Genomic DNA, 18641 nt, shown 5'->3' on the forward strand with positions numbered 1-18641 from the left:
TACTAATTTTTAAAATTGGAGTTCTCTGCCCCAAATTCCCCAAAGGGCTCCTCTAAACCACCCCCCAAAACAATCTGAAAGTGTATGGGACAGGAACAACTAAACACAGCTCCTCACAGCTTTTTGGCCCCTCCTGCATGCATGGAAAAGTGACAGTTTTAATGGGATAAAAATCTCCAGGAAGAAAACAATCCAAGTTTGAATCTGCTCTGGGCTTTGTATCAAAACAAAAATTGATTAAAACTCTTGCTATAGTCACTCTCCTATATGTGAATGCTTTGTAACTTCTTTATTAGTTGATAAAAGATACTATCCTTTAGAGGTTTAGAGCATTCATTTTCCCTGTGAGCCAGAGGCTTACCTCCTTGCAAAGGGATCAGCATCATTAGCTGCTATTCTTGGAGATTGTAATTTTAAGGACCTGAAGCCAAAGATCTCTTAAGTTGCCGCTAATCTTGCAAACTTTTCTAAAAGGAGTCTATGGTCACCTCTAAAGAGCTAACTTTCTGGATGCAGTGTCAGTGACCTGACAGGAGGAAGAGTTTTTCCACTCCACACTCAAATATTTTATATCATGTTATCATCACTTAGTTCTTAACTCAGGTTTATGAAGAATTTTAGCCGACAAAAACATTAGTCTGTGCTTATTTTAACATGTAAAGCAATTTTAGAGTTTTCTCATGGAAAATAAATTATCTGAATTTAATGAGAGGATTGTGAAACTCCAAGTGTAAATGAAAATTTAGAATGAAAGCGGAACAATGAGAGAGAAGGTACATCTGTCAGAGAAGTGACAAGGAATGGTTCCAAGGATGACCAAAACCCTTCCCTGCACCAGTTTATTATCACCAAAAAGTATAGCTTTTGTTAGTCTGCACAAGCAAGTATAATTTGAAATATAAATTTTAAAATATTTGAGTCCAGCTTTCTATGTGAAGTCAGAATTTCTTTAGTTCTGTGAGTAGTTAAGTGAATGATTTGGGATAAATAAATAATCTGTTTAATTTAACTATGAATAGTCCTCCATGACAGCCTGTAGAAGGCCTTTCATAAAGACTTTTTTCTTTTCTATTATAGTGTTTATAAGACCTCAGAGAAATTTGGAATCTATAGACCCACAGTTTACAATTCGGAGGAAAATGGAGCAGATGAGAGAAGAAAAAGAACTGGTGGAACAACTCCGTGAGGTACCCAGGAAATATTATAGAACTGAAATATTATATAGCTGAGGGACAATGTTCAGAATTGAAGCAGCATTCTACTTTTTAAAAAACAGACTATGTAGCAGTGCAAACAGACCTAGTTTCAGATCTAACCAGGTCGCCCACTGACTGCTTGATATCAGGCAAGTCACTTCACATCCCTAAGTTTCACCTTATTTCATGTATTAAAAAAGAAATGGTTCCTATCAACCTTAGTGGGGTTTTGTGAGGAATTATGAGACAATGTAAGTAGAAATACTTACTACATATGTATAAGGGCTATTATCATTTCAATTCAGGTATACTTTAAAACAATGCACTGCCATTTATTTACTTATTAATATTCCATTCATTTAAAGATGTTTATAGTTACTCTCCCTTTGTATCCCAAACTAGTCAGAACTTTTTAATCAATTGGCAAACCATTTGAGTTCCTAAAAAGGGTAGAGTCTTGGGTTGGGTGTCCATTGAAGATTCTGAGCCTGGCGATGGCAGGGGCATAGCTGCCTTATCCCTTGTTGTAGCTGTCTCCCCACACGGCTCCCCGTGAGCACTCTGTAGGTATTTGTCTGCCATCATGGTTTTTATGTCTTTGGGGACATCTCACATGAATACATGGAAGGTCAAATAGCAGTACAAGGGTTGGTCGCCAGAGACCGACCCTTCAGTATCAGTATCAGTAATCAAAGTCAGCACATCATGAATTTCTATCTAAGTTGTTTATGTTCAGAGAAGCACCATAGCCACGAACTCTTCTAGAAGAATATAAGAAAGTGTTTTAGAAGACATAGATTTTATGCTGTATTTTCTCCTTTCATTAGCAAATGATTCCTAACTGCTGGTCTGCGTCAGGCAGTATTTCAGGTGACAGATACAGGAGAGAATCAAAGTCCTTGCTCTTGGGAAGCCTGTAGTCTATTGGGAAGAGATAGTAAATACGAAAGAAACAAATAAGCATACAATTCCAGATAACAATGAGTTCTGCAAATGAAAATTGAAGCCTATAAATAAAGTTAAATTAAGGTAGGTCCACATCTTTGTTGTTGTAGAGGATAGGTTTAGCAGGTAGTCAGCAGGAACACTGAAAACACAAAAATCTCTCACCACCGCTCTAAGTCCCTGTAGTTGTCACAGCAGTCATGTGAAGAAAGTCAGCTCTCCACACTCGGATGTGTTCCCAACTTGGGAGGTGAACTTTCTGAACATAAATCAGAAGCTGAGATATGCCTCTCAAACAAAATTTAATTTTATCTTAAATTGATCACTTATGTTTTAATTTATGGTGTAAAATAAGAGACGGAAGGAATGCTGAAAAAATTGGTTGTCTAGAAAGAATTTTGAAAGAATTATATGACACTGTTCATGCACTGATTTTTAAGAGCTTCATTTATTGCAGATCCCCAAATTAAGGCATCCTTTCTTGGTCTAGTATCCATTTAAAAGGAGTTTCTATTATAAAGCAGAAATCTGTATTTGAATTAAAAAAATTAATTTCTCCACTTCTGATTCTGCAAAGATGGAGTGAACCTACTTTTCCATATTCCTCCCACTAAATACAACTAAAATCCCTGGGTATTATATGTAAAATAAACATCTAAAAAGTGGAGAAAAAAGGCAGATAGTTCAGGTCCTTGTGACTAGAAATCACTCGGTGGAGAGTTCCACAGATTTTCCTTCTTTGCCTCAGATATGTCAGACTTGCAGCTGCAGTAGCTGGAACTCCCAAAATTCTAATCTATTTCTTTGCTAAAACGTAGTCTAAGAGAAAAGCATGCCTTAATCTCTCTTCTGCCCCTTGGAGCCTTCCTGAACCAGTCAGATATGGCCTTTGTTGGTCAACTTATTCTTGTTTTATATTTGTATTGTCAATGGGGTGGTAACATTGAACTCAGTAAGTTATTCCATTATTCCTTTCATTCAACTAATTAAAAAGTTTAGACATATCTGAATGTGTTTTTCTACAGAGGAGATTTTTACTTTAATATCTTTTGAAAAGATTTGAGTAATGGCAGTGTTTTTCAGGTGTTTATATCCTTCTGCATAATGAAATTAATATGTCAGTTCATAGATGCTCGTGACTGTATTTTACCTTCTGTTGCCCGATAGCCACTGGCTCCCTTCCTTGTCCCCTCAGAGCATCGAGATGAGACTCAAGGTCAGCCTGCATGAAGACCTGGGGGCCGCACTCATGGACGGCGTCGTGCTCTGCCACCTGGTCAATCACATCCGCCCTCGGTCCGTCGCAAGCATCCATGTCCCCTCACCAGCAGTTGTAAGTCACACCATATCAAGGGAAAGGAACTTTTACCTCAAACAAACTCTTTCAGAACCCAAACACCTAGAAGAGTAGAAAAGGGACAGGTCTGAATGAAGCAGCATTTTCACCAGAAAAAAGGGAGATCATATAAATATGTAAACAATGGAAAAATACATGATATTAAAGAAATTACCAGTTGGGGGTGCTAACTTTAAGAGTTGTAGGGACATACAGATTCAGTTCTCACAAGGGCTAATTTACATGGTGAGAAGTCTTTTGGGAAAGCTTTCTTTGGTTGGTAGCTTCTCTTCTAAATGGAATCTCTTTCCTTTCTTACTCATTGGTGATTTTAGGATAGCTCTGAAGATATGTGGATTCTGTGTACACTATCATTAATGACTTGTCAAGCCAGAGGTTGGTCAGCCAGTCATTAATCCAACAGTTCTGTGACCACCCACTGTGCCCAGGCACACTGGAGATACTGGGGAAGCAACCAGAAAGATGAGGATGAGTGGACCCCATTAACACCCTAAGATTGTCTCCTCTGTGGGGAGAGAGAAAGCCAGCATGTGGGAGCCTCTGCTTACAGCTCGCAGAGCATGTTACCCTTCAGGAGAGAGCCACGCAGTCAGTTTTGTGGTCTTTCAGATGGGGTGGGAAAACCAGTAAGTTTGTCTTTGAAGCCTACTTAAAGTTCAGGCAAGTAGAGAAGAAACAAGAATTTCTACCCACGCTACTTTCTGTATATCATGAGAGGGAGAAGAGTTTAGAGGCTAAGCACGTAGGGTTTCAATTCAAAGTCCAGATCTCCCTAGGAGCCATATGACTTGGGGCAACCTAACTTAACCTTTCTTTAACTTGATTTGTTTTTGTTGATCATGGAAATATTCTTGTGGATATGAAATGACATGCTACCTAGGATACACATATGAATATAAACCATTGTTATCATTAATATCTATAGAGGAGATTTTCAAAATTCAGAGCCCCAAAGGCACAGTTTCACAAAATCTCATATAAGGAGCAGGTTGAGTGAAGGCCTCGGGTGGATCCCCTCTACTCCCTCTCTGGCTCCCCAGGAAAGCCTCACAGTGTCATTATTTGTCCTAGTTTCTTTTCCTTTGGCAGCAGGAAAAATTAACTGATGAATCCATTTCAACTGTCAGATTCCTTTCTATATTATTAAACCTACTTTTCCTTTTAAAGTTTTACTCCTTTTTTGCCTCAGAAAACAAGAGAAAAAAATCAATGTGTCTTCACTTCCAAATCTGCCTTTGGCTGCCTTAGTTTGGGCAGTAAATTCTGTCCAATACGAATATTACCAGTATTTTTAAAAAATGAGACTCAATCTGTAAAGTTGTCTGAGCCATGGGCCACATTCTCAATTAGTAATTCTCCTCAAATGATAAGAAAGAAACTATGACTCCTTATCGTCCAATTTGGATATACAATTATCATTTTACAAGGTGTAATAGGACACTGTGAATCATGTATCTATACACATTTGTATATTTATTAATTCCTCAAGAAAAATGCTACATTCTTCTAGAAATCTTTCAGCTGTCAACCTTTTCTTTGTTTTTTTTAAATAAAACTTTTTAAGTTAAAAAAAAAAGGAGATAATGCCTGACTGGTGAAAAAGAGAAAATAGAAGCAGAAGAAAAATAAGTCATCATTTTATCTCACCATCCAAAGACAACCACTGTTAATATTTTTACTTCTATACTACTGATGCCAGGGTTCTTGTTTGCGGAGTAGAAGAATGAGCTTCACAAACACTCAAGGTAGGAGAGCAAGGTACAGGCTTTTATTTAGAGATACAGTGAAAGGACAGAGCTCCCGGCTCATGCCAGGAGGGGACAAGAGAGTCCGTAGTGGTGGGTTGTCTAGGGAGTTTTATAGGCAGCAGAGGATTTTTCCAGAACATGAAAAAACTTAGGGGTGTGAACTTGTTAAGTGGTCTCTGAATATTTAGAATTAACTTAACACAAGCAACTTTCTCTGATGATTTCTCCCTTGGATATCAGCATCTTGGTCTGGGGGCATATGAAACAAGGCACTTGCTCAGCCCCCAGGGTGGGCTGAGGTATTGTTTGCTAAAGAGTAAGTTAAGAATTTCTAACGTCTTAACTTCTTGGGTATTAAAATGAAATTTTATCTTTAAGGTGGAATCCTTCCTGTCTTTTACTGTGTTGTTTATGCCTGGGCTTGCTAAATTAGTTGTCCAGTTTGCCAAATCACTCCATCAGATCTGAAGGAGGAAAAACAGCACATAGGCCTGGGCCTTTTAGTATGCTAAAGTGAACCTTACACATGATTATAAATGGTTAGCATAATAAAACATGTGCTACTCTTCTTTATCTGGGGAACATTAACTGATTTCACTGAAGAATGATTCTAGAGCTCAATGTTTAACATAGAGTTTTAGCAGGGGGGTTTCCTTGATGTAGTTACATTTCTCTGGCTGTAAATATCCTGCCCTGCCCCCTCCAGAGGCCCTCACCCTACCCTGACTATATTTATGGTCCCTGTCTCACTACTAGCATTCTTTCTGCATTTAAGTTGTTTTGAATTGTGAGCTTCTCATATATACTGCAGTTGACTCCTGAACAATGCAGTAAGGTGTGGTTGAAAATCCACATAGAACCTTTGACTCCCCGAAGACTTAACTTCTAATAGCCTACTGTCTATTGGAAGCCTTACCAATAACATGAACTGTTGATTCACACATATTTTGAATATGTATTATATATTATATTCTTATAATAAAGTAAGCTAGAGAAAAGAAAATGTTAAGAAAATTGTAAGGAACACAAAATACATTTACAGCACTTTTCCTACATTTATTGAGAAAAATCTGCAGGTAAGTGGACCTGTGCACTTCAATGCTGTGTTGTTCAAGCGTCAACTGTATGTAGGAGTTATTAAAATGTATTAAAACCTAAATATTTCCCCCAGTCATTAAAATTATTCATAGCTATTCATTTTAGTAACTGTAATATATTTTAGCTGTTATTGTGTTGCAGTTTTTCCTTTTTAGAAATGATGGCTGTTTCCAGATGTCCACTTGTCAGAAATTCTTCAGTGAGCATCTTGAAGCCTCCTGTGACCAGGCCATGCTGTGGCCTCAGAGCCTGCTTTCTGTCTCCACGGCAGAGTTTGCACAGGCAGCTTTCCCTGAACCAGAAGGCTGCCCCCACCCCTGCCTCAGATCTCCTCCCCTTGCAGCTCTGCTAGCTCCCATTGTTCATGACTTCAGTGTCTACAGGAGGCAGGCTATTGCCCCTTAGGACCAAGTTAGATTTTTCCCTGGCTTTTTTCTCCTTACAGCCACATCACCACAGCTAAGGCCTAGACCACACTATAAGATAATTTCCTTTATCTTGTTAGTGTTTCCAACTAGATTAGAGCTAAGTGACCATGACGATTGTGCCTTATGGTCCCACAGGTGTATACTTAGCACCAAGAGAGTATCTGACATGTGACAAACACTCAGTAAATATGACCAGATCTGCACCATTGGCAGTGGAAGAAGGTGTCTTTTCTAGCTGTGTTGTCAGTACGTGCATTCTCAGTTTTCTTCATGAAACTAATATTGTCCATTTTTTATGCCAAGCTGAAAGAATACAGTGTAAAACAGATCACTGTTGTTGACAGTATGCTGAGACTATTCCTAAGAAAGATGGGTTTCTTCAATCTTTGACAGTTTAGTAAACTAAACATTGGCATCCCAGGTGGTATAATTGGTGTGATTTTTGACTCATTCATCAATGGTGAGGTTGAACCTCTCACCATTGTAGCAAGTGCTCTTCTGACTGAAACTAGGCAGCAGTCTTAGAGTGGGCCCTCTTTATCTTCCAAGATGGGAAATTTTCTTTATGTAGCTTGAAACATACTTTTCATTGACTTTCCTGGGCTGAGCTAATTATTTTGATTGGTGGTGTGTATCCCTGGAGTTTCAGAACAGACCCCAGTCCCTTCAGTGATAGTGGGTGAAGGGTGATAATGGCCCTGGAGGAGCAGAAACAAATGCTAGGGTCTCGGTGTGGTGAAAGGCCCCTGTCTGCTGGGCCAGGACCTGCTCTTCTGTTATCCCCATGTCCCATTGCCAATGTCTGTTCCTTTTCTTTACATGAGGCTTAATGTGGTGGTCTTGTCCTAAGAGGCGCCAGGGGGTGGACGAAACATGCAGGCAGCTTCTTGCCCGTCTTTGTAGGCCACATGTTGGGGGCACTGTTTCCTCTCTAGCCAAGATGGAGAATGTTCATTTAGTCTTCTAAATTGTTCCATATCCAGAGGCTTTCTTTTTTTCTTTTTTGGGTAAGAAGAGAGATAGAGGGAGTCCCCTTTTTAAAAAAACAGTGTGTGAATTTAGATTTTTTGGGTGACTGGTGTGGGCCCCTATAGGACAGAGTGAGTCACGTCACTGTCACTGGCTATTAACAGAGTCAGGCCAGTCTTTGTAAGATACTGTTCCTATGCCTGGATTGCTGGGGTCCTGCTTCTTGCTTTTTTTTTTTGTAAAGGAAGCTAATAGTGGAATACTAAAATTCAGGAGTAAAGCTTTTAAATCCACCATGTAAAAATTAAAAGTGTGTGAATTGGATGTACCTGTTATCCATCCCACACCTTAGAGTTCGTCTTTAACCAGTCAGCTTACTTGGGAGAGGCTCTTGGTTAATCCTGAACATTTCATTATTTTCTGTGCTGTTTACCTTGATATCACCTCTTCCTAATTAAACCCATTGCTTTGATGGGAAGGAGACTAGTGATGCACTGAATTTTACCCTTCATATAGAAATAAATTTGCTGATGGGAAAAGGTGGTGCTTATGGTATACTGTTAGATGAACTAAAGCAGGTTATGGAAGAGGGTGACTTCATAAAAATTCTATGTACATACACACACATTCATATGCAGAAAACTTGTATATACATGTGTATATATATACATGCATAGATATATGCAGAAATTTGCATGTGTACACATACATATGTATACACATATGTCTATGTATATCTTTACATACAGTGTCTGAAAGAATGTAATTCGAAATATTAATAGCTCTTATTTCTAGAGTGGTATTTCTGGATTTTTTATTGCCTTCTCTTTGCTTATGTATTTTTTCTAGTAAACGTTGTTACGTGTACCATTCAGAAAGTTTAAAATTCAATGTTATTAAAGCTATTTCTCTTATAATAATTCATTATTTCTGCATGTTTACATTTATAGCCCAAACTTAGCATGGCCAAATGCAGAAGAAATGTGGAAAACTTTTTGGAAGCATGCCGGAAATTAGGAGTACCGGAGGTAACGTCAAATTTAGTCCCAATAACCTTGTTTCAGTAAAGATTTTATTTAATATACATGTTTGAATCCACTGAATAGATGTTCAGCTTTAGTCACCTTTTTTATCTCAATTTTTCTTGAGGAATAATATTGAGTAAGTTATACAAAGCTTTGAATTGCTTTATTGCAGTGAAATTATAATGGCTTAAAGCAGTATGGTCAATATCGAGGGAAAAGGGAATATAATTTCTTTAAGGTTTTGACATAAATGTGTAATTCCAAGCTTGAAAAAAAACATTTAGTCAATTTGATTTTCTACTACAAGAGCAGAAATTGCTAAGGCTTCAGGGACCCTTCTGTTGGGTTCCATAGGGTAGCATTTTGGAGCTGGTGGTTTTCCTTCTCCAAAGCTTTTACGCAAAGCAGACCTGTATTGATTACTCCTTTCTGGATTTCATTCCGTGTAGTTACATTTTGGGTCTGTGGGTCAAAATAATCAGCACTGAAAACATTATAATTATTGTTATTATTATCCTTAATATTACTGTTAATAATAACAATGCTTGTATGTTGCTTTATAGTTTGTTGACTGTTTGCATTTACATTTCCCTCTTTAGTCCCCTATAGATGCAACTATCAGTTCCCTGTAACTAGACCAACTATAGTTTGCTACTTTTTCTTTTCCCCATGGGAAGCCTCAGCCTCAGCTAGGCAGCTTATTCAGGGCTTTTATAGACTTTGCTATTAGCAACATAAAATGATTCCTTAGGGAGACAAAAGCCAATCCACTGAGAATCTGGGGGCAAGTTGAGAAGTTTATCATCACTGTGATAAACAGAAGTGGACAGAAATGATACTTCTCATAATTTTCTTCTGTCTTTTCTAACATTCTGGGGATAGAGTAACTACAAACTCTATTATGAGATACTGTTTTTGAGTATGTGGAGGAATTCATTTCAATGTCATTCTGCTCAGTGATAGGAGTTAGTGGAATTAAAGGACTTTTTCTCCCTCCCTCTCTACTTCCTTTTCTTCCCTCCATCCTTCCTTTTTATTTCTTTTCTATGTACTTCTCTCCCTATTTTTTAGCTTGGTGAGGTTCAAAAGTGAGGGGTTAGTGGTGTCTTGTAATCTTGTTTGAGGCCAAGGAGAGAATTATTAAAGCATCTTTGAGTCAGAACTGTATCAGTATGAAGCTTACAGATTAGTTTTTAAAAGTATCATCTTTTTAAAAAGTACAATGAACTGAATGTCTTTGTGATCGTTCCAAGTGTCTTCTGTGTGTAAACCTCTGTGTCTGTATGGTGTGTGTACATTTTAATATTGCATACACCTTCTTCACTTCAAATATTTGTGAAAATTCTTATACACATAACCTTTCTCATAAAATTTCCCATGTGTGAATCAAAACTATCATACCGAGTTTCAGATGATGAATTAATTATTCATGTCTTTATTAGAAAAATCCCATTGATTTTCTAAACTCTGATGGCTTATGGTGATACAAAATGAAATGGAAATGTCCTGAACCAAGTGTTGTGAGTAAAGATTGGTAATTATACTTTCTTTTTAAAGTAAAGAAAAGGAAATTAAGTTACCATAAATATGCAGAGAAAAGTTTACCATATTTCTAAATTATGCCCATAGCCTAGTGCCCCTTGCACTAGGCAGCTCATAATTCCTGAGAAAATTGAATTATAGGGAATAGATGACTTTTTTTTGCCAATGTTCCACTTAACTATGCTTAGTAAGAAATATGCCACTTAGGCTATTTTTTTAAATTATTTTTAAGAGTTGAGATGATTTTCAAGTTTGCATAAGTATCCTTGACTTCAGACCTCTGTATGTAAAAAGGTCTTTAATTTAACAGATTTGTCCTCTTTAGAAGAGGTGGGAACTTAGACTAGAGATGCACTTTGCTTTCTAGCTGCCCAGCCCTTCATAGCCATTATTGTCCCCAGAGAGGAGATAGAGCAGAGGATTAAAGGCAGCAACTCCGAGTGGCAGACACCAGGGCCGCTGCCTGCCTGCCTGGGCAGCACAGAGCCAGGGGTCCTTGCAGAACTGTAGGGTGTCCCTTAGCTTCTGCATCAGCCAAATAAGTTAAAAATAAAGTCCTAAAGCACATGCAGATTCTAACAATAACTGTGTTGATGTAAGTAGACATATGGCTGAATCTTCCCTTCAATATCTCTCATATTTGCATCTTGTTGTCTTTTATAATGAGATATATTTGAAAATAATAGTAATAACTTTATTACTATTGTAAAATAATAGTAACTCCTGGTGGCAGAATCACTTTTGGCCAATGCTGTGACACACATAGACCATGTGATGTGGGGGATCTTCCCTATATGCATGATTGACAATAAACTTTTTTTAAAAATTTTATTATTTTAGTCTTTTTTATTTAATGTTTTTTTATTAAGGTATCATTGATATACACTCTTATGAAGGCTTCACAAGAAAAACAATGTGGCTACTACACTCACCCAACTATCATGACACCCCATACCCCATTGCAGCCACTGTCCATCAGTGCAGCAAGGTGCCACAGAGTCACTATTTGTCTACCATGACCCCACAACACACCGTGTGCACCAATCATGATACCCCACAATCCCCTTTTCTCTCCCTCTCCACCCACCAACCCCTCCCCTTTGGTCACAACTAGTCCCTTCTTGGAGTCTGTGAGTCTGCTGCTGTTTTGTTCCTTCAGTTTTGCTTCATTGTTTTACTCCACAGATGAGGGAAATCATTTGGCACTTGTCTTTCGCCACCTGGCTTATTTCACTGAGCATAATACCCTCTAGCTCCATCTATGTTGTTGCAAATGGTAGGATCTGTTTCTTTCTTATGGCTGAATAGTATTCCATTGTGTATATGTACCACCTCTTCTTCATCCGTTCATCTACTGAGAGACACTTAGGTTGCTTCCATATCTTGGCTATTGTAAATAGTGCTGTGATAAACATAGGGGTGCACATGTCTTTTTGAATCTGAGAACTTGTATTCTTTAGGTAAATTCCAAGGAGTGGGATTCCTGGGTCAAATGGTATTTTTATTTTTAGTTTTTTGAGGAACCTCCATACTGCTTTCCACAATGGTTGAACTAGCTTACATTCCCACCAGCAGTGTAGGAGGGTTTCCCTTTCTCCACATCCTTGCCAGCATTTGTTGTTCTTAGTCTTTTCGATGCTGGCCATCTTAACTGATGTTAGGTGATATCTCATTGTGGTTTTTATTTGCATTTCCCTGATGATTAGTGATGTGAAGCATGTTTTCATGTGTCTGTTGGCCATCTGAATTTCTTCTTTGGAGAATTGTCTCTTCGTATCCTCCATCCATTTTTAAATTGGGTTATTTGCTTTTGGAGTATTGAGGCATGTGAGTTCTTTATATATTTTGGATGTTAACCCCTTGTTGGATATGTCATTTACAAATATATTCTACCATACTGTAGGATGCCTTTTTGTTCTACTGATGGTGTCCTTTGAAGTACAGAAGCTTTTTAGTTTGATGTAGTCCCATGTGTTCATTTTTGCTTTTGTTTCCCTCACTTGAGGAGATACGTTCAGGAAGAAGTTGCTCATGTTTATACTCAGGAGATTTTTGCCTATGTTGTCTTCTAAGAGTTTTATGGTTTCATGACTTACATTTAAGTCTTTAATCCATTTTAAGTTTACTTTTGTGGATGGGGTTAAACAATAATCCAGTTTCATTCTCTTGCATGTAGCAGTCAAGTTTTGCCAACACCAGCTGTTGAAGAGGCTGTCATCTCCCCATTGTATGTCTATAGCTCCTTTTTCATATATTAATTGACCATATATGGTTGGGTCTATATCTGGGCTCTCTATTCTGTTCCATTCGTCTATGGGTGTGTTCTTGTGCCAGTACCAAATTGTCTTGATTACTGTGGCTTTGTAGTAGAGCTTGAAGTCGGTGAGTATAATCCCCCCAGCTTTATTCTTCCTTCTCAAGATTGCTTTGGCTATTCAGGGTCTTTTGTGGTTACATATGAATTTTAGAACGATTTTCTCCATTTCATTGAAGAATGCTGTTGGTATTTTGATAGGGATTGCATTGAATCTGTAGATTGCTTTAGGCAGGATGGCCATTTTAACAATATTAATTCTTCCTATCCATGAGCACAGTATGTGCTTTCATTTATCGGTATCTTTATTTATTTCTCTCATGAGTATCTTGTAGTTTTCAGAGTATAGGTCTTTCACTTCTTTGGTTAGGTTTATTCCTAGGTATTTCATTCTTTTTGATGCAATCTTGAATGGAATTGCTTTTCTGATTTCTTTTTCTGCTAGTTCATCATTAGTGTATAGGGATGCAACAGATTTCTGTGTATTAATTTTGTATGCTGCAACTTAGCTAAATTCAGATATTAGATCTAGTAGTTTTGGAGTGGATTCTTTAGGGTTTTTTATGTACAATATCATGTCATCTGCAAACAGTGACAGTTTAACTTCTTCCTTACCAATCTGGATGCCCTTTATTTCTTTGTGTTGTCTTATTGCCATGGCTAGGACCTCCAGAACTATGTTGAATAACAGTGGGGAGAGTGGGCATCCCTGTCTTGTTCCCTATCTTAAAGCAAAAGCTTTCAGCTTCATGCTGTTCAGTATGATGGTGGCTGTAGGTTTGTCATATATGGCCTTTATTATGTTGAGGTACTTGCCCTCTATGCCCATTTTGTTGAGAGTTTTTATCATGAATAGATGTTGAATTTTGTCAAATGCTTCTTTGGCATCTATGGAGATGATCATGTAGTTTTTGTCCTTCTTTTTGTTGATGTGGTGGATGATGTTGATGGGTTTTAGAATGTTGTACCATCCTTGCATCCCTGGCATAACTCCTGCTTGATCATGATGGGTGATATTTTGATGTATTTTTGAAATCACTTTCCTAATCTTTTGTTGAGTGTTTTTGCATCTATATTCTTCAGGGATATTGGTCTGTAATTTTCTTTTTTTGTGGTGTCTTTACCCAGTTTTGGTTATTAGAGTGGTTATGGTCTCATAGAATGAGTTTGGAAGTATTCCCTCTTCTGCTTTTGGAAAACTTTAAGGAGGATGGGTATTAGTTCTTCACTAAAAGATTGATAAAATTCAGCAATGAAGCCATCTGGTCCAGGAGTTTTGTTTTTAGGTAGTTTTTTGATTTCCATTTCAATTTTCTTGCTGGTAATTGGTCTGTTCAGATTTTCTGTTTCTTTTTGCTTTAGCCTTGGGAGGTTATATTTTTCTAGAAAGTTGTCCATTTCTTCTAGGTTATCCAGTTTGTTAGCATATAATTTTAATAGTACTCTCTCATAATTCTTTGTATTTCTGTTTTGTCTATAGTGATTTTTCCTTTCCATTTCTGATTCTGTTTATGTGTGTAGACTTTTTTTTTTCTTGGTAAGTCCAGCTAGGGGTTTATCTATTTTGTTTATTTTCTCAAAGAACCAGCTCTTTCTTTCACTGATTCTTTCTATTGTTTTATTCTTGATTTTATTTATTTCTGCTCTAATCTTTATTTTGTCCCTGCTTCTGCTGACTCTGGGCCTCCTTGTTCTTTTTCTAATTTTGTTAATTGTGAGTTTAGACCATTCATGTGGGATTGTTCTTCTTTCCTGAGGTAGGCCTGTATTGCAATATACTTCCCTCTTAGCATGGCCTTCGCTGTTTCCCACGGATTTTGTGGTGTTGTATTATTGTTGTCATTTGTCTCCATATATTGCTTGATCTCTGTTTTTTTTGGTCATTGATTCATTGGTGATTTAGGATCATGTTGTGAAGCTTCCTTGTGTTTGTGGGGATCTTTGCCATTTTAATTATTATATGTCTTGGTGTTGTCTTCCTTAGGTCCCTTGTGTTGGGAGATCTGTGCACCTCCATGGCCTGAGAGACTGTTTCCTGGGAAGTTTACAGCAATTACATCCTCAAAGAAACTTTCATTCCTTTTTCTCTCTCTTCTTCTTATATATATAACCCTATAATGTGAATATTGTTCCATTTGGATTGGTCACAGAGTTCTCTCAATTTTCTTTCATTTTTAGAGATCCTTTTTTCTCTCTGTTCTTCAGCTTCTTTATATTCCTCTTCTCTAATTTCTGTTCCATTTACCATGTCTTCTACTACATCTAATCTGCTTTTAAATCACTCCATTGTATGTTTCATTTCAGATACGGAATTTCTTAATGATTGAATTTCCATCCTAAATTCATCCCTGTGTTCTTGAATATTTTTCTGTACCTCCATGAGCATGTTTATGATTTTTATTTTGAACTCTCTTTCAGGAAGATTGGTGAGTTCAGTTTCATTTGAGCCTTTTCCTGGTGTTTGTGAGATTTTGGTCTGAACCTGGTTCCTTTGATGTTTCATATTTGTATGTGGCACGCTCTAGTGCCCGGAAGCTCTAGTCTGTGGAACTGCTTAGCCTGTGGAGTGATGTTACGGGTCGGAGGGAAGCGGCAATGGTGCCTTGGGGGAGGAAAAGGCTGTTTCCTGCTTCCTGGCTGCAGTTCCTCTTTCCACTGTCAGAACCAGTGGGCCGAGCACACTGGTATAAGCCTCTGTGCTTTGCATTTGTAGCTGCCGTATGTGGGCCTCCCTCTGGCTGACCTGACACCAGGGCAGGGACTGCTGGTTTGCGAGCTGGTGCCAGTAGGCCAGGAGGAAGGCACAGCATGCTGTGTATCACAGGGGAGCTGAGTAGCCAGCCAGGGGGATGGAGTGCCTGAAGCTCCTGAAATTTCCCAACCTGCTAGGCATAGCATGCCCAGACAACCCTGTCCACCTATCTCTTCTCCTGTGCAGGAAGCTCCATGCAATCCCCGCCCCTTCAGCAGCCCTCTTGCTGCTAGGAAGCCTCTCAGGCCACCCACCTTTCCTTTGTCCCAGAGCAGCTGGATGTGGATGCTTGTCCTCCACAAATGGCTGGAATCTCAGTCTCTACAATTATTCCTCCTGTCTTAGCTTTCCAACCCCACTAATCACCAGAGCACCATGCAATGTAGGTTTGTGCTCCCAAAGCAGATCTCCAGGGCTGGGTGTTCAGCAGTCCTAGGCTTCCACCCCCTCCCGGATCTGTTTCTCTTCCTCACTGTGGTGAGCTGGGGTGGGGGAAAGGCTTGGGTCCTGCCGGATCAAGGCTTTGGTGCTTTACCCTGTTTCGTGAGGTCTGCTTTTTTCTCCATGTGTATGGAGTCTGGTGCAGCCTTCTTTCCTGTTGCTCTTTTAGGAGTAGTTGTATTAACTGTATTTTTGTATTATATGCGGTTTTGGGAGGAGTTCTCTGTCTCGCCTCTCATGCCACCATCTTTAATCTGACAATTAAACATTTTAAAAGCAGCATTCTCAAAAGGTTTTAAATTACAATTCTAGATAAATTGTCTTACTGATTCCTAGAGTTACTCTCTAAGTCCATTAAATTGGTGATTAGTGCTTATATATTTGGAGAGAATTCTGGAAACCCTTCCCTACCTCACTCCACTCCCTGTTGTTAAATAGGGCTTTAAATTTTCAGAATGACTATCAGCATTCCTGAGCTATGATGTTTTAGATTAAAAAAATACTTTAAAAATTAAGATTATATTTAAATAAGTTGAATATATTCTAAATTCCTTAGAATTCAGACTATATTACACTCAAAATGTCTGTAAACTACTGTTGCCAAATCTGTCTACATTTCATTGTTGTATCCATTTTATCTGGGGGACCTGAACCAATCCTGAATAGTAATCTCAGTCACACACTCTTGTTGTGACTCTGAGAATTCAGTTTACTTCTGGTGATTGTGATTTCTGTTCACTGTAATGGTAATTAGCATCTACACTTGCCTCTGGGGACTCTAAGTGTATTAACTGTTCTTTTCAAATGCTATAGCAATTACTCTATAATATGTGGTGAAACTTTGTCCCTAAATTTCCTTCCTTTTTAGTATTTTCCTATTTTAATTTTAAGAAAAAAAATGTGTAATCTCTAAGTTTCTCTCATTAAGACTGAAATTTGGAAAGCTCAAGAGTCAGAAAGGTACCAGGTTTCCCCAGCAGTTCCAGCCATGGTTCCCATCATAGCCTCCCTGCCAGGGCTCCTCTGATGGCCAGGAGCTGTGTGATGTGGGGTAGAACCAGACCGCAGGGCTCAGAGGGCCACAGCAGCCCTTACTCCACACATTATAGGGATGCATATTTTTGCCTACCAGGCAATCTTAGACCCATTCCTTTTCCTTTAGACATCATGATTTCACTTAAACCAAACACCATAAACTGAGTCTAGGTCCTACCAGTTTTAATCTGAATTAAGCCCAGAATCTATGGCATCATGAAATTAGTTTCAGGATGCAAAGAATAGTCTGTATTGGCTACCTGCATGAGAAGTAATGTACTACTGAATAAGTACACTGAAATTGGCAAGATGATCTGACTCACCTTTGGAGCTGTTGGTGACCCAACCAGAAATTTTCCATAGAGTTATGGAAAATGTTTTGAAATACATGCTGGGGATAGAATGATTTGCTTTTAACACTAAAATGCCGCTTTTGTAAAAATCACATTCCCGTTTGTGGGTGCCTTCTGTCATATGTCTGCCTTGCTTGGATTTCACTGGTTAAGCACAATTAGTGCAGTAAAACTTCCTTTCTTAGATGTTTCTCCATCTGTTAATCCTTGACCAGCATCTCTTTCCAGTGAAACCCAATCTATGTGTAACTATTTTAATTCTTGAGAAAATAACAGTGGTAGTTTGATTCCTCCAAATCCATTGGGAAAAGATTGCATAATATGAATAGATATAATGTGATTTGCTGATATCTTAAGAAGTCTTCTCTTAAGAGTATCTTTATCTTCATAAATTTAAGAGTAGAATGTTTTTAATTTTACTCAACACATTTGATATTATTGTATTCCTATGTATCTGAGGACATCAGGATAACTTCAGAGGATATAAGCAAGACAGAATCTACTTTAGAATCATCTTTTAGTTGCTCTGTGGTTTGCAGATGCTTAGATATGAGTCTAGAATAAAAGGCAATATTATAGCAATGTATGTCATAAAATATATTTTAAATATTTTGCCTAATTTGGAAATAAAACTGCACTTATTAAGTATATCACAAATATTTTCAATCCTCATTTAATTTAGACACAAAACCACAACTTTTTTATCATACTGACATATCAGTGATAATTAATGATAAACACCATTAATTTTAAGATGTGGTCATTTCTAATTCAGAAATTCAGTGTATCAGAAAACTGCTTCCTGACAGTAGTAGACATCCTGAAGTCAGCTCAGAATATTGAACATCTTATTTTTGCATATTATTGCTAATATAAGAAGCAATAATAAGAAGAGTTCTGCTTCTTATATGGTGACTGCCAAGTAGACAGAACATGGAGACCTGTGCCCCTGCCCCCATATGTGGTGGTGATGAAGAAATTTACCTAATAATAACCATCTTTGGGGATGGACTTTTATTCTAACTGCACATCTTGCCTCCTCTAGACTTTTGGTTTATGTGTAGTTGCATAAACATGAAATTTAATGTACTTTTTGACACATACAGAGACATAATTAGAACTACATTTTCCAGAGTTTATCAATAATCCTAGAACAGAAATAAATTAGGTGTATGTGTTACCTTTCAGAGAGAGATACTTTGTATCCATTCAGTCTTCATAGACCAGGGTGAAAAACGCATTAAGAGAATGGTAAGGAGAGGTGGGGATCAAACTTGAAAGTTTGTATTTTCTCCTTTAGGAAAGTTTAAGTCCAAAGTGTCCCAAGTGAAAAGCCATTGGTGAGCACGTGGTACCACTTGCATATTAAAACTATTTGAATGCCAGAGTGATGTGTAAATTACATAACATGCTGTTCCTCAATAGCGAGATTGTGGGT

At 38.0% G+C, this 18641-nt stretch overlaps 1 protein-coding gene across 7 annotated transcripts in view; it reads left to right on the forward strand.

The window, feature by feature from the left end:
* The window catches only part of LRCH1 (leucine rich repeats and calponin homology domain containing 1), a 197901-nt gene that overhangs the window by 162229 nt on the left and 17031 nt on the right, over positions 1-18641 (forward strand). For all 7 annotated transcript variants that reach the window (XM_037001971.2, XM_037001973.2, XM_037001972.2 and 4 more), the window contains 3 exons: positions 1078-1187; positions 3337-3474; positions 8692-8769. In XM_037001971.2, coding sequence (XP_036857866.2) covers positions 1078-1187; positions 3337-3474; positions 8692-8769 — 326 coding nt within the window. The remainder of the gene's footprint in view (positions 1-1077; positions 1188-3336; positions 3475-8691; positions 8770-18641) is intronic.

The sequence above is a fragment of the Manis javanica genome, chromosome 9, assembly GCF_040802235.1.
Source record: "Manis javanica isolate MJ-LG chromosome 9, MJ_LKY, whole genome shotgun sequence".
Lineage (NCBI taxonomy): Eukaryota > Metazoa > Chordata > Mammalia > Pholidota > Manidae > Manis > Manis javanica.